Here is a 16017-nt window from a genome sequence, read left to right as displayed (position 1 = left end):
GCAGCTATCCACATTGCCTCCAACTCAGTGTTTCATGAGAGAACAAAGCACATAGAGGTGGATTGCCATAAGGTGAGGCAGATGATTATCTTAGGAGTGATTCTGCCATGTTATACAAGAAGTGAAGATCAGCTTGCAGATGTGTTTACTAAGGCAGCGAGATTGAAGACAATGGAGTCCATACTATCCAGGCTTGGACTCATTGATCTTACTCCCAGGAGCTGAGCCCTTTAACCATGGAGTCTCCACTCTTTTTCCCTCATCAAAGTTTTTTCCCAATGGGTTTTCTTTGGTGAGGTTTTTAATGAGGGAGGTCTTCATGGTTTCCAAGCTTGACTTGTTCCACATGGTCAAGCTTGAGGGGGAGTGTTGAGATGAGGAGATGAAGAGTTGATACATGGATAGAGGAAGGGATTTGGAGCAGGCTGTAACTTTGGAGATTTACCACAGTAACTTTATTGTTACTGTGGTAACTGAGTTAAAAGACTTGGGAAGTTACCTTGCATCCATTTGGAGAGTGAAACACGCCAGGAGGAGTCTGGATAAGTAAGGAGGAGTTTGGATAAGGTCTGGTCAAGGCTAGAGAGCTTTAGACAGGCTGGCACCAGCTGGAAAGCTAAAGCAAGATACCCAAGCATGTGAGGAACCTTATTGACCAGTTTGAATCAAGCATCTTTGACTACACATGCCTCTTATCCTAGCTAGACTGAACCTGGACGAAATTATGTATCCCTAATCTATATGTGTTGTAAACTCTCTCATTAATCAATCTAATGGAGTTTTGAGTCTCTCTCTTTATTCTCTCACTAAAATCTCTTAATCTCTTTAATCTTTTCATCTGATTATCCCTGATTGATTGAATCATGCTCTAATACACAAAAGTGTATATAGATTGAAAAACCTGAGGATAATGTGATTGCTAAATATAACTAGTTGAATCTGTCCCAGGATGCTTTAAAGGCTTGTTTAGTGTTTAAAGAGTAAAATGCTTGCTCCTGTTAAGTAATGAGTTTGCCAAATGTGAAATGATATTGTTTGAAGCTCATGAACTGAAAACAGATTGAAAGTAATGCATTGTCTTATGTTAAGTGATGATAGTAATGCTTAGCCTAAGTTATAAATGAATGTGTGATGAATTGTATTGTTGCATTCATGAATTAAAACTGATTAAGGTTAGTGCATACTGTCAAATGGCTGTCTTACATTGAAGCATTAGATTCATGTCTAAATGCTGAGTAAAGTAGCTGTCAAAAATTGCCTAAGTGTCTTGTAATGAATCTGTAGGATCATACTAGAACTTAGAGAGCTAAGCTTGCAATGATTTGAAACTTGGGTGTCTTGTTTGGTCTTGCATTTCTTTAGTGAGACATTGGTGTTCAAGCTTGATGTGGAATCAAGGACTGACCCAATGCACCTATGTCTAATCTTCTCTGGAGGTTGAGTGGTGTTTCAGGTGCACAAGGAGTGTTCTTAGTTCTTCACCAATCCAAGAGAAAGAGGAAGGCATTGCCCATTGTCATGAGCAATGGAGAGCGGTTACTGAAGTGGTTATGAGCCACTGGTTAGTGAAGACTCACGGCTGCTCACTTCCAAGCTTGGACCCTCATTCTATCCAAGCTTGAGGAGGGGAGTTAAGTGAGCAGAAGAAGAAAGTTCCACAAGAGCATTCCCTGAAGATGGCGAGTTGAAGAAGTGCTGCAAGGGTCTGATGGTGTGATCATGAAGCTGCTCTCCCAAGCTTGACTTGTTCCACATGGTCAAGCTTGAGGGGGAGTGTTGAGAAGACTTCAAATGATCACAAAGGTGCCGGTTCAAGAAGGTGGACGGCAGTGAGCAAATGTAGAGAATCAAGAAGCTCTCCTTCCAAGCTTGACTTGTTCCACATGGTCAAGCTTGAGGGGGAGTGTTGAGAAGGCTTCTTGATGAGAGCACTTGGCGGTTATTCAAGAAGAGGAGCATACCGGTTTGTGAAGCAAGATGGAGGATGGTGAAGCAATCTCCAAAGCGGCCAGAGCAGAGCAGCCTTGGTACTACAGGCTGAGGCATCTGATCATGAAGCTTTAGAACAAGGTGGAAACTCTAGAAGAAGAAGCAGCCAAGGCTCAGCTATTACAAGATGAAGATTGATGAGCAAGAGAAGATGTGATCTACCTTGCATCACAAGAAGGTGTTGAACAGAAGAGAAGATAGAGCTTGTACAACAATAGGGCAAGCTCTAGAAGATGTCTAGAAGAGTTCAATCAAGCTTCAGAAGTGTTCTGAAGTAGTTATCTTGTGAAGTTAAGTCTAGGAAAGACTTAGACTGATCATGTGAAAGCTTTGGAGGAGTTAGAGAGAAGATGGAAGTGTGGTGCAAAGATAGGGTGTTCAGTACGGCCTTGTACGGTCTAGGGTGAATCATGAAGGTGTTTGGGATCAGTCAAGAAGGAGATAAGGCAATGAGCATAGTTAGGGATTGTGGTACGGACAGGAGGTCCGTACCATCAACCGTACGGCCACTCCACACGCCCAAGTCACCCGGTTCAGCTTAAATCAAAGATGAGCAATGTGAGGGCGGTTTACTTTGATCCAATCCTATCTTAAGTGACCGTTGAAGGCTTATGGAGGGAAGGAATATACCTGAGCATCTTGTGGTCCAAGAGACAGGCTGGAAAGGGAAAAGAAGCTTTACCTTTACAGCCAAGACCCATCTCCTCCCTTCATTCAAAAGAAGCAATCTGAGCCTTCCATTTGAATCAGCCACGCCAGCTAGCACCAGAAACATCAAGACCAGTCTTCTCTCATCCGTACCATCCATTCTATCTTTTAATTACAGCCTTAGGATCTAGGTTTGTGATATAAGTTGTGTAAAGGCATATATAAGTCTCTTATGATCACTTTGTAAACCTTTAAGCTGAGAGAGTCTCTCTTCTTCATAAACTTGTTCTTGGTTCTTATTCTCTTGTTACTAAGTCTCTCTCTAATCTCCCATACACGTTCTCAGTCTCTCCCATACTCTCTTTGATTCTATTAAACTCATTTCTATTCTTCATACTTCATCACACAACAATCTCTCATCTGTTCTTACATCACTCAAGTACTGGTACTCTGAAAATCTCATATGGTATCAGAGCCAGGTTGCTCAGACTCCTGGTGAAGACTTCCGCTACATCCACAAGCTCCCAAGCTCACGCCCTTGAAGATTCAGCTCACCTTGTCCCAAGTTTCTACCTTGAAGAGTTCTTTGACAGTCTTGTTCATCCGACTTCAACATAGAGTCCAAAAGAACCATTGTCATTGCTGTTACTCTCAATGGTCCCAACTACCTTCTCTGGTCACGCATGGTGAAGACAGCTCTAGGAGGGAGAGGCTTATGGAGCCATTGCCTCACGGATGCTCCAAAGCTCTCCAAGACTGCCGGTTCAAATGAAAGCTCAGCAGATGGTGAATCCGGTTCCAAATCTGTATCTGAGGAGAAGTGGGAACAAGAAGACCTCAAGGTCTTATCCATTCTCCATTGCTCACTGTCTCCATCCATCCTTGAAGCATACTCATACTGTGAGAGTGCTAAAGACCTTTGGAGTACACTTAACAAGATATATGGGAACATCTCCAACATCAGCCGAGTATTTGAGATCAAGAAGTCCATCAACATCCTATCCCTTTTGGATGAGGAGTTCACTGCGCATCTAGGCAAGTTCAGAGCCCTTTGGTCTGAGCTAGAGATGCTTAGACCCCAATCTGTTGATCCGGAGGTGTTGATTGAAAGAAGGGAGCAAGACAAGGTGTTTGGCCTATTACTCACCCTCAGCCCTGCCTACAGCGCCTTGATTCAACATATCTTGAGGTCTGAGAAGCTCCCAACACTTGAAGAAGTGTGTTCCCAAGTCCAAAAGGAGGAGGGAACAATCGGGCTGTTTGGAACAAAGGAAACACTCTCCTTTGCTTCTCAAGCTGAAAGAAGCTCTCAGCCCAACAAGGCGCCTTACAAGAAGGGGGATAGGAGAGGCCTGAAGTGTGAGCATTGCAAGAGGGATGGGCACACCAAGGAGAGGTGTTGGATACTGAATCCAAGCCTCAAACCTGCCGAGTTCAAGTGAACCGTGCCCATGGAGGTTCAAGAGATCAGCTCGGATCTCTTGTTTGTAAGCAAACCTCCTAACCCTTAATAAGAGCTTGTGTCTTTATTTATTGTGCTGTGAGTGGTGTCTAGAGTCCCAGAATCTCATGTCTTGTTATTGCATTGTCTTGTGTGTTGCCATAGCTTGAATCATCATGAATGTGTTGTAGAATTGAGTAGAATGTCTCTACTGCTTGCAACATGTTTTGAAAAGCTGGTTTGCATACATAAGCATGTCTATGTTTACTGATGCTAATGCCTATGTTTAATCCATCAATGAAAGTCTAGCATCAATTAGAAAATGCCTAAGTAGCTTGCATAATCTGAAAATGCTTGTGCTTAGAGAGATTGCTTGCAAAGATAGAACTTGAAAATGACTTGTTTTAATCTGTTGCAATGCTTGTGAGATTGAGAATCAAACTTGATGATTAATCAAGGATTGATCCCAATACTCTTGTGTCTTATCCTTGCTGGAGTTTGAGTGGTGTTTCAGGTTCACAAGAAGTGTTCTTTACTCACCACCTATCCAAGACAAGAGGACGACCTGAACCATTGTGTGGAGCAATGGGAAGATACTTGTGTGTAGAAGCTGGTTTAAGAAGCGCAGGCCACGAGGTTGTTGAGCTCCTGGTTCAAGACATACAAGCGAAAGACCAACCATTGTGTGGAGCAATGGGAAGGTTCTTGTGTGTAGAAGCCGGTTTAAGAAGCGCAGGCCACAAGGTTGTTGAGCTCCTGGTTCAAGACACACAAGAAGAAGAAGGTCACCATCTAAGCCATGAGGAAGGCTGGTGATCTGAGGGTACTTGAAGCTGAAGGCAAAAGGGTGGATCAGTGATTTAAGCGCAGCTGTTAGGGTGATGTGCTCCTGGTCTTGAAGTTCATTGAGGCTCATTTCAAGCTTGGATCTCCCTCATTCTCGGTCTCAAGCTTGCGGTGGGGATTCAAATGACCAACCTGAAGAGCTAAAGTTCAAGACCTGTTTCCTCCCTATCATTACAATAGAATGATAAAATGAAGCCTGTTGCCAACATTCTGTGGGAAGTCCACAGCCTGCTCCAAAGAGGGTAGAGAGGATGTTGTGACAATGGAGAGATGACTTGTGGTTCTGTCCATGGTGGTTTAGTCACCATAGCCTACACATCAGATGAGTGTAGAGAGGACAGTCGACATGCAAAGAAAGAGCATCACCAGGAGGGTGATGCAATTTAAACCAAGACCATTGCAAGCTGATCATGCCCATGGAGGTTCAAGAGATCAGCTCGGATCTCTTGTTTGTAAGCAAACCTCCTAACCCTTAGAAATTGTCTAAATCTTGATTAATATGTCTCATGGATTGAACCTGTTGCATTCATATAGTTAATGCTTTAGGATTGTGCATTCATGTATTGATGCATTTAAAAATGAGCCTAAATTGTCAATGTATTGTTTAAAGCTTGCATTGTCATTTTAGAGATTGAAAACTGCTTGTTCTTGCCTTGATTGATTGGCTTGTTTCAAGGTTTATATTCTGCTGTAGCATTGGTGATCAAACAGGATAAATTATCTTGGTTTGATCCCAATGGGATGATCTGATCTTGCATTGAGTTGTGGTGGTGTTAGGTACACAAGGAAAGTGATACATGTAACTCGCCAACAGCCAAGAATGTAGTGACAAAGGTCTTGTGCCATTGCATATCATCACTAGGACATGTTAGTCCATAATCTACAGGAAGTGTAGTGTGATTGATTATGCAATGAGAGATGGCCATTGCATAATACCATTGGACATATCCAGTCCAAAGACTACAGGAAGTGTAGCATGGGTCATTATGCAATGAGAAGTGTGTCTTGTGAGACTCTCTATGGTGATTCAAACACCCTAGTTCCTGGTTAAGGAAGAGAGTAAACTCACAAGAAGAAAGCTATCATGAAAGATGATCGTTATTAGACCATGGAGATGCATAGGATCATCACAAGCTTAGCTCCTTCTATTCTCGGTTCTAAGCTTGAGGGGGAGTCTTAATGCATATGATCCATGGTCAGTAAAAAGTCTTTTGCAAAAGCTTCTTCAAGGATCATCAACCGGACCAAGTCAGTGGCGTGTCTAGGCAAGAGGCTGTTCAGAGCAGCCTTGGAGAGTGAGGAAGAAAGCTCTCCATCAATGCGGCTTCAATGAGAGGTGATTGAGGAGAAGCTGATGAATCCATTCTGCCGTTCCAAGAAGTTGATGATGCCATGAAGATGGTGCATTGGCCGAGTTAGGAAACTCACAAAAACACAAGGGAAGTTCCCTTAGACTTTTAAAACTCTTTTCAATCTTTTTCATTCATCTTATTCATTGCTTGTGCTTGAAAAGATACTTAAGATGATTATGATTGAATTGTGAGATTGTGTGCATCAAGTGTGATGCAGGATATTCATTTTCTTGTTTTTGATAGGTACTGATGCACCTTTGGGATAATGTATCAGGTACCATTGCTTGAGCCTCACTAAAGATGTTCCTGGTCAGTTCCGAGCTTCTCTAAGATGGCTGAGAAGTCTGTTGAGAGGGGGAGATCCAAACCAGTTCTAGGAAGAGGGCAAGCCGTGTGTGAAGTGTTGATCAGCCTCACTAGTGTTTTGAAGATGATCTGGTCGTGTCCTAGCTTCTCTAAGATGGCTGTGAAGTCAGTTGAGAGGGGGAGACTTCAAACCGGTTCCATGAAGAGGTGAAGCTGAAGTGTGAAGTGTGAAGTGTGCGCAAAGCTGTGAAGAGTTGCTGCACCTGTTAGGCCGTGATCCAGAGCTTCTTGTGTCCAACCACACTGGTTCTAAGGCACAAGAGCTCACTGGCTAATCCCTAGGCTTTGAAGAGCTCTACTCTTTTTCCCTTGCAAGGTTTTGTCCCAATGGGTTTTCCTTGTAAGGTTTTTAATGAGGGAGACTCTTCAGAGTTCCAAGCTTGGCTTAGGATCTCCTAAAGTCAAGCTTGAGGGGGAGTGTTGAACAGAAGAGAAGATAGAGCTTGTACAACAATAGGGCAAGCTCTAGAAGATGTCTAGAAGAGTTCAATCAAGCTTCAGAAGTGTTCTGAAGTAGTTATCTTGTGAAGTTAAGTCTAGGAAAGACTTAGACTGATCATGTGAAGGCTTTGGAGGAGTTAGAGAGAAGATGGAAGTGTGGTGCAAAGATAGGGCGTTCAGTACGGCCTTGTACGGTCTAGGGTGAATCATGAAGGTGTTTGGGATCAGTCAAGAAGGAGATAAGGCAATGAGCATAGTTAGGGATTGTGGTACGGACAGGAGGTCCGTACCATCAACCGTACGGCCACTCCACACGCCCAAGTCACCCGGTTCAGCTTAAATCAAAGATGAGCAATGTGAGGGCGGTTTACTTTGATCCAATCCTATCTTAAGTGACCGTTGAAGGCTTATGGAGGGAAGGAATATACCTGAGCATCTTGTGGTCCAAGAGACAGGCTGGAAAGGGAAAAGAAGCTTTACCTTTACAGCCAAGACCCATCTCCTCCCTTCATTCAAAAGAAGCAATCTGAGCCTTCCATTTGAATCAGCCACGCCAGCTAGCACCAGAAACATCAAGACCAGTCTTCTCTCATCCTTACCATCCATTCTATCTTTTAATTACAGCCTTAGGATCTAGGTTTGTGATATAAGTTGTGTAAAGGCATATATAAGTCTCTTATGATCACTTTGTAAACCTTTAAGCTGAGAGAGTCTCTCTTCTTCATAAACTTGTTCTTGGTTCTTATTCTCTTGTTACTAAGTCTCTCTCTAATCTCCCATACACGTTCTCAGTCTCTCCCATACTCTCTTTGATTCTCTTAAACTCATTTCTATTCTTCATACTTCATCACACAACAATCTCTCATCTGTTCTTACATCACTCAAGTACTGGTACTCTGAAAATCTCATAGAAGGGGCCGAAATCCAGAGTCTTTGTGTTCCTTACATTGTTGGTAAGGCACAAAGACTCACTGGCCAATCCCTAAGCCTTGGAGACTTTACTCTTTTTCCCTCATCAAGGTTTTGTCCCAAAGGGTTTTCCTTGGTGAGGTTTTTAATGAGGAAGTTCTTCAAGGTTCCAAGCTTGACTTAGGATCAGCTAGAGTCAAGCTTGAGGGGGAGTGTTAACTTGAAGAGAAGAAGTGGAGAAGCAAAGGATGTGAGTTGAGTTGAGGATGGTGCAAAGATAGGGCAAGGGCTTAAGAGATTGCCTATCAAGAGTTATGAAGTGTCTTAAGATAGCTAGAAGTCTCCTATGGTGGTTCTATGCAAAGGCAAAGTCTAGGAAAGACTTAGAAGAATGTTGAGGAGCAAATGGACGAGTGTGCAAAGATAGGGCAAGGCCGGTACGGCCATGTACGGACGCAGTACGGATCTGTACGTACCAGATGGAGCATACTCGGCCATTTGTGAGTCTTAGGCTTGGTGCAAACTTAGGGCATCAGTGTACGGACATGGCATGATCCGTACATGCTCTAATGTTTGTGATCAACCTAAACTTGAGTCTCAAGGAAGGAGAGACTCGTGTGGCTTCAGGTATAAAGGAGCCATGAGGATATTCAAATCCAAGAAGAGCGCGGATGGCTTTAGCTTTCTCTTGTTACCGTTTGGAGATAAGACAGGCTGGCTGTGCAAGCTGTCCATGAGCTGTGCTTTGACTATGTATCTAGACAGATACATGGCAAGATGAAGAGAAGCCTTAAAGCATCCAATCACACGTTAAAGAGAGACCAGCCAATAAGAAGAACTATCATGAAGATAAAGACTAGCATAACTCTCTCCATCTCAACCATCCAAACTCCAAGAAGATTATGAGCCATTAGATTTAGGTTTTATGTTATTGCAAATGTAAAAGCCTATATAAAGCTCATAATGTCGATTGTAAACTCTTAAGAGAGTATGGGGGTTTTCCCCATCTCCTTCATATTTATAAAAGTGTGTTCTTGATCAGATTCCCTTAATCTACCCCTTTCTTAGTCTCTAATCTCTTAATCTCTCTAAGTCTCTTTGTTTCTGATTCAAGTTCATACTAGTTTCATCAGACCTCTTATTCAACTAGTTCAAGACCTTATTCTTTGCCTCTAATGGCTTCTCATACACATACACAGCCAGAGCTCTCATATCTCATAAGCTTCATCGTCGTTCAAATCAAACCAGGATGAATCACTTTGTGAGAAGCTTGATTTGGATACATAAAGTGGTGGAGAATCACCAGGAAGTTGAATAAATCTCATAGGAGTTGGCGAAAAGAAGTTATCCCACTTTCAAATCAGGTGATTCCAGTTTCCCAGTTTGGGAATAGCACAGCTTCTTCGTCGTTCCAATCAAACCAGGATGAATCACTTTGTGAGAAGCTTGATTTGGATACATAAAGTGGTTGAGAATCACCAGGAAGTTGAATAAATCACATAGGAGTTGGCGTGAAGAAGTTATCCCACTTTCAAATCAGGTGATTCCAGTTTCCCAGTTTGGGAATAGCACAGCTTCATCGTCGTTCAAATCAAACCAGGATGAATCACTTTGTGAGAAGCTTTGTTTGGATACATAAAGTGGTGGAGAATCACCAGGAAGTTGAATAAATCTCATAGGAGTTGGCGAAAAGAAGTTATCCCACTTTCAAATCAGGTGATTCCAGTTTCCCAGTTTGGGAATAGGACAGCTTCTCTGTCGTTCAAATCAAACCAGGATGAATCACTTTGTGAGAAGCTTGATTTGGATACATAAAGTGGTGAAGAATCACCAGGAAGTTGAATAAATCTCATAGGAGTTGGCATGAAGATGTTATCCCACTTTCACATCAGGTGATTCCAGTTTCCCAGTTTGGGAATAGCACAGCTTCTTCGTCGTTCCAATCAAACCAGGATGAATCACTTTGTGAGAAGCTTGATTTGGATACATAAAGTGGTGGAGAATACCCAGGAAGTTGAATAAATCTCATAGGAGTTGGCAAGAAGAAGTTATCCCACTTTCAAATCAGGTGATTCCAGTTTCCCAGTTTGGGAATAGCACAGCTTCATCGTCGTTCCAATCAAACCAGGATGAATCACTTTGTGAGAAGCTTGATTTGGATACATATAGTGGTGGAGAATGACTAGGAAGTTGAATAAATCTCATAGGAGTTGGGATGAAGAAGTTATCCTACTTTGAAATCAGGTGATTCCAGTTTCCCAGTTTGGGAATAGCACAGCTTCATCGTCGTTCCAGTCAAACCAGGATGAATCACTTTGTGAGAAGCTTAATTTGGATACATAAAGTGGTGGAGAATGACCAGGAAGTTGAATAAATCTCATAGGAGTTGGGATGAAGAAGTTATCCCACTTTTAAATCAGGTGATTCCAGTTTCCCAGTTTGGGAATAGCACAGCTTCGTCGTCGTTCCAGTCAAACCAGGATGAATCACTTTGTGAGAAGCTTGATTTGGATACATTTAGTGGTGTAGAATCACCAGGAAGTTGAATAAATCTCATAGGAGTTGGGATGAAGAAGTTATCGCACTTTCAAATCAGGTGATTCCAGTTTCCCAGTTTGGGAATATCACAGCTTCATCGTCGTTCCCATCAAACCAGGATGATTCACTTTGTGAGAAGCTTGATTTGGATACATAAAGTGGTGGAGAATTACCAGGAAGTTGAATAAATCACATAGGAGTTGGCGTGAAGAAGTTATCCCACTTTCAAATCAGGTGATTCCAGTTTCCCAGTTTGGGAATAGGACAGCTTCTCTGTCGTTCCAATCAAACCAGGATGAATCACTTTGTGAGAAGCTTAATTTGGATACATAAAGTGGTGGAGAATCACCAGGAAGTTGAATAAATCTCATAGGAGTTGGCATGAAGATGTTATCCCACTTTCAAATCAGGTGATTCCAGTTTCCCAGTTTGGGAATAGCACAGCTTCTTCGTCGTTCCAATCAAACCAGGATGAATCACTTTGTGAGAAGCTTTGATTTGGATTCATAAAGTGGTGGAGAATGACCAGGAAGTTGAATAAATCACATAGGAGTTAGCGTGAAGAAGTTATCCCACTTTCAAATCAGGTGATTCCAGTTTCCCAGTTTGGGAATAGCACAGCTTCATCGTCGTTCAAATCAAACCAGGATGAATCACTTTGTGAGAAGCTTGATTTGGATACATAAAGTGGTGGAGAATCACCAGGAAGTTGAATAAATCTCATAGGAGTTAGCGAAAAGAAGTTATCCCACTTTCAAATCAGGTGATTCCAGTTTCCCAGTTTGGGAATAGCACAGCTTCTTCGTCGTTCCAATCAAACCAGGATGAATCACTTTGTGAGAAGCTTGATTTGGATACATAAAGTGGTGGAGAATCACCAGGAAGTTGAATAAATCTCATAGGAGTTGGCGTGAAGAAGTTATCCCACTTTCAAATCAGGTGATTCCAGTTTCCCAGTTTGGGAATAGCACAGCTTCATCGTCGTTCAAATCAAACCAGGATGAATCACTTTGTGAGAAGCTTTGTTTGGATACATAAAGTGGTGGAGAATCACCAGGAAGTTGAATAAATCTCATAGGAGTTGGCGAAAAGAAGTTATCCCACTTTCAAATCAGGTGATTCCAGTTTCCCAGTTTGGGAATAGGACAGCTTCTCTGTCGTTCAAATCAAACCAGGATGAATCACTTTGTGAGAAGCTTGATTTGGATACATAAAATGGTGGAGAATCACCAGGAAGTTGAATAAATCTCATAGGAGTTGGCATGAAGATGTTTTCCCACTTTCAAATCAGGTGATTCCAGTTTCCCAGTTTGGGAATAGCACAGCTTCTTCGTCGTTCCAATCAAACCAGGATGAATCACTTTGTGAGAAGCTTGATTTGGATACATAAAGTGGTGGAGAATACCCAGGAAGTTGAATAAATCTCATAGGAGTTGGCAAGAAGAAGTTATCCCACTTTCAAATCAGGTGATTCCAGTTTCCCAGTTTGGGAATAGCACAGCTTCATCGTCGTTCCAATCAAACCAGGATGAATCACTTTGTGAGAAGCTTGATTTGGATACATAAAGTGGTGGAGAATGACCAGGAAGTTGAATAAATCTCATAGGAGTTGGGATGAAGAAGTTATCCCACTTTCAAATCAGGTGATTCCAGTTTCCCAGTTTGGGAATAGCACAGCTTCATCGTCGTTCCAATCAAACCAGGATGAATCACTTTGTGAGAAGCTTGATTTGGATACATAAAGTGGTGGAGAATGACCAGGAAGTTGAATAAATCTCATAGGAGTTGGGATGAAGAAGTTATCCCACTTTTAAATCAGGTGATTCCAGTTTCCCAGTTTGGGAATAGCACAGCTTCATCGTCGTTCCAGTCAAACCAGGATGAATCACTTTGTGAGAAGCTTGATTTGGATACATTTAGTGGTGTAGAATCACCAGGAAGTTGAATAAATCTCATAGGAGTTGGGATGAAGAAGTTATCCCACTTTCAAATCAGGTGATTCCAGTTTCCCAGTTTGGGAATAGCACAGCTTCATCGTCGTTCCCATCAAACCAGGATGATTCACTTTGTGAGAAGCTTGATTTGGATACATAAAGTGGTGGAGAATCACCAGGAAGTTGAATAAATCACATAGGAGTTGGCGAAAAGAAGTTATCCCACTTTCAAATCAGGTGATTCCAGTTTCCCAGTTTGGGAATAGGACAGCTTCTCTGTCGTTCAATCAAACCAGGATGAATCACTTTGTGAGAAGCTTGATTTGGATACATAAAGTGGTGGAGAATCACCAGGAAGTTGAATAAATCTCATAGGAGTTGGCATGAAGATGTTATCCCACTTTCAAATCAGGTGATTCCAGTTTCCCAGTTTGGGAATAGCACAGCTTCTTCGTCGTTCCAATCAAACCAGGATGAATCACTTTGTGAGAAGCTTGATTTGGATACATAAAGTGGTGGAGAATACCCAGGAAGTTGAATAAATCTCATAGGAGTTGGCAAGAAGAAGTTATCCCACTTTCAAATCAGGTGATTCCAGTTTCCCAGTTTGGGAATAGCACAGCTTCATCGTCGTTCCAATCAAACCAGGATGAATCACTTTGTGAGAAGCTTGATTTGGATACATAAAGTGGTGGAGAATCACCAGGAAGTTGAATAAATCTCATAGGAGTTGGGATGAAGAAGTTATCCCACTTTTAAATCAGGTGATTTCAGTTTCCCAGTTTGGAATAGCACAGCTTCATCGTCGTTCCAGTCAAACCAGGATGAATCACTTTGTGAGAAGCTTGATTTGGATACATAAAGTGGTGGAGAATGACCAGGAAGTTGAATAAATCTCATAGGAGTTGGGATGAAGAAGTTATCCCACTTTCAAATCAGGTGATTCCAGTTTCCCAGTTTGGGAATAGCACAGCTTCATCGTCGTTCCAATCAAACCAGGATGAATCACTTTGTGAGAAGCTTGATTTGGATACATAAAGTGGTGGAGAATCACCAGGAAGTTGAATAAATCTCATAGGAGTTGGGATGAAGAAGTTATCCCACTTTCAAATCAGGTGATTCCAGTTTCCCAGTTTGGGAATAGCACAGCTTCATCGTCGTTCCCATCAAACCAGGATCAATCACTTTGTGAGAAGCTTGATTTGGATACATAAAGTGTGGAGAATCACCAGGAAGTTGAATAAATCTCATAGGAGTTGGCGAAAAGAAGTTATCCCACTTTCAAATCAGGTGATTCCAGTTTCCCAGTTTGGGAATAGGACAGCTTCTCTGTCGTTCAAATCAAACCAGGATGAATCACTTTGTGAGAAACTTGATTTGGATACATAAAGTGGTGGAGAATCACCAGGAAGTTGAATAAATCTCATAGGAGTTGGCATGAAGAGTTTTTCCCACTTTCAAATCAGGTGATTCCAGTTTCCCAGTTTGGGAATAGCACAGCTTCTTCGTCGTTCCAATCAAACCAGGATGAATCACTTTGTGAGAAGCTTGATTTGGATACATAAAGTGGTGGAGAATCACCAGGAAGTTGAATAAATCTCATAGGAGTTGGCAAGAAGAAGTTATCCCACTTTCAAATCAGGTGATTCCAGTTTCCCAGTTTGGGAATAGCACAGCTTCATCGTCGTTCCAATCAAACAAGGATGAATCACTTTGTGAGAAGCTTGATTTGGATACATAAAGTGGTGGAGAATCACCAGGAAGTTGAATAAATCTCATAGGAGTTGGGATGAAGAAGTTATCCCACTTTCAAATCAGGTGATTCCAGTTTCCCAGTTTGGGAATAGGACAGCTTCTCTGTCGTTCAAATCAAACCAGGATGAATCACTTTGTGAGAAGCTTGATTTGGATACATAAAGTGGTGGAGAATCACCAGGAAGTTGAATAAATCTCATAGGAGTTGGCATGAAGATGTTATCCCACTTTCAAATCAGGTGATTCCAGTTTCCCAGTTTGGGAATAGCACAGCTTCTTCGTCGTTCCAATCAAACCAGGATGAATCACTTTGTGAGAAGCTTATTTGGATACATAAAGTGGTGGAGAATCACCAGGAAGTTGAATAAATCTCATAGGAGTTGGCGGAAGAAGTTATCCCACTTTCAAATCAGGTGATTCCAGTTTCCCAGTTTGGGAATAGCACAGCTTCTTCGTCGTTCCAATCAAACCAGGATGAATCACTTTGTGAGAAGCTTATTTGGATACATAAAGTGGTGGAGAATCACCAGGAAGTTGAATAAATCTCATAGGAGTTGGCGAAAAAAAGTTATCCCTCTTTCAATCAGGTGATTCCAGTTTCCCAGTTTGGGAATAGCACAGCTTCTTCGTGTTAACTTGAAGAGAAGAAGTGGAGAAGCAAAAGTGATGAGTTGAGTTGGTGCTTGTGCAAAGACATGGCAAGATCTTCAGAGATTGTATGTTAAGGCTTTGGGAGAGTCTTAAGGCTTCAGAAGTGGTCTGATGAGTGTGCAAAGATAGGGTTAAGTCCAGGAGGGACTTAGACACCATTTAGAGAAGATTTGGGTCAGACAGTAACTCCAAAGTTACCACAGTAACTTTGGAGAGTTACCACAGTAAGATTGGAGAAGTTTGGGCAAGTTGGTGTAAAAAGTGAATAGTGAATCACTAGTCACTATTTAGGTTGACTATTCACTATTTGGGTCACTATTCAGGATGTGAAGAGTGTGCATAGTATATGGATAAGGCACCAAGGTTTGAATCTAGTCAAAGGGAATCAAGAAGATGCTGTTGGAGCTGATTGGTTACTTTGGGGCATGGACAGGCTGGCTGTTGCTGTAAAGAGGAAGGCAGCCACGACCATGCACCTAGACTGATCTATGACAGATACAAAGGAGCCTAAGAAGAACCAATCAAAGCACAGCCTTGTTTGAATTAAAGTGAGCCAGCTTAGCTCATCCAATCAGCACACATCACTCAGATCACAACAAGACCAACTCATCCTCACCATCCATTTCTCTTAAGTTATTTCTATCCATTAGATATAGGTTTATGAGTTTGCAAGAGTGTAAAACCTATATAAAGACCTCATGGGCGTTTGTAACTCTCTTAAGAGAGTATGGGGGATTTTCCCAACTCCTTCATAAATATAAAAGTGTGTTCTTGATCAGATTCCCTTAATCTACCCCTTTCTTAGTCTCTAATCTCTTAATCTCTCTAAGTCTCTTTGTTTCTGATTCAAGTTCATACTAGTTTCATCAGACCTCTTATTCAACTAGTTCAAGACCTTATTCTCTGCCTCTAATGGCTTCTCATACACATACACAGCCAGAGCTCTCAAATCTCATATGGTATCAGAGCCGGTTCATCAGAACCTGAGCTGAGCTTCCGCAAATCCACAGCTCTCATCTCAGCTCAAACCAAACCCTTGAAGACATTACCACCGAGTTCAGTTCTTGAAGAAAGAAAGAGCTTGAAGCATGGAGTGTTCTCCTTATCTCTCAACCGTGCCTGTCTTTACCTGATGGAGAGTGTCTCT

At 42.0% G+C, this 16017-nt stretch overlaps 1 protein-coding gene across 1 annotated transcript; it reads left to right on the top strand.

Moving 5' to 3' along the window:
- Positions 1-1074: 1074 nt before the first annotated feature.
- Positions 1075-5843, top strand: LOC117130392. The gene is made up of 2 exons (XM_033283273.1): positions 1075-4094; positions 5347-5843. The coding sequence occupies exon 1, from the start codon at positions 3321-3323 to the stop codon at positions 4077-4079; it is 759 nt and encodes a 252-aa protein (XP_033139164.1). The 5' UTR covers positions 1075-3320; the 3' UTR covers positions 4080-4094; positions 5347-5843.
- Positions 5844-16017: the final 10174 nt, after the last annotated feature.

This window comes from Brassica rapa, unplaced genomic scaffold, assembly GCF_000309985.2.
Source record: "Brassica rapa cultivar Chiifu-401-42 unplaced genomic scaffold, CAAS_Brap_v3.01 Scaffold0438, whole genome shotgun sequence".
Taxonomy (NCBI): Eukaryota; Viridiplantae; Streptophyta; class Magnoliopsida; order Brassicales; family Brassicaceae; genus Brassica; species Brassica rapa.
Note: the sequence above shows the minus strand (reverse complement) of the source record. Positions and strands in the feature narration are given on the sequence as shown.

What these genes read in the sequence shown, in the direction of transcription:
- LOC117130392 (XM_033283273.1), top strand. Translation starts at nt 3,321, where the DNA reads ATGGTGAAGACAGCTCTAGGAGGGAGAGGCTTATGGAGCCATTGCCTC.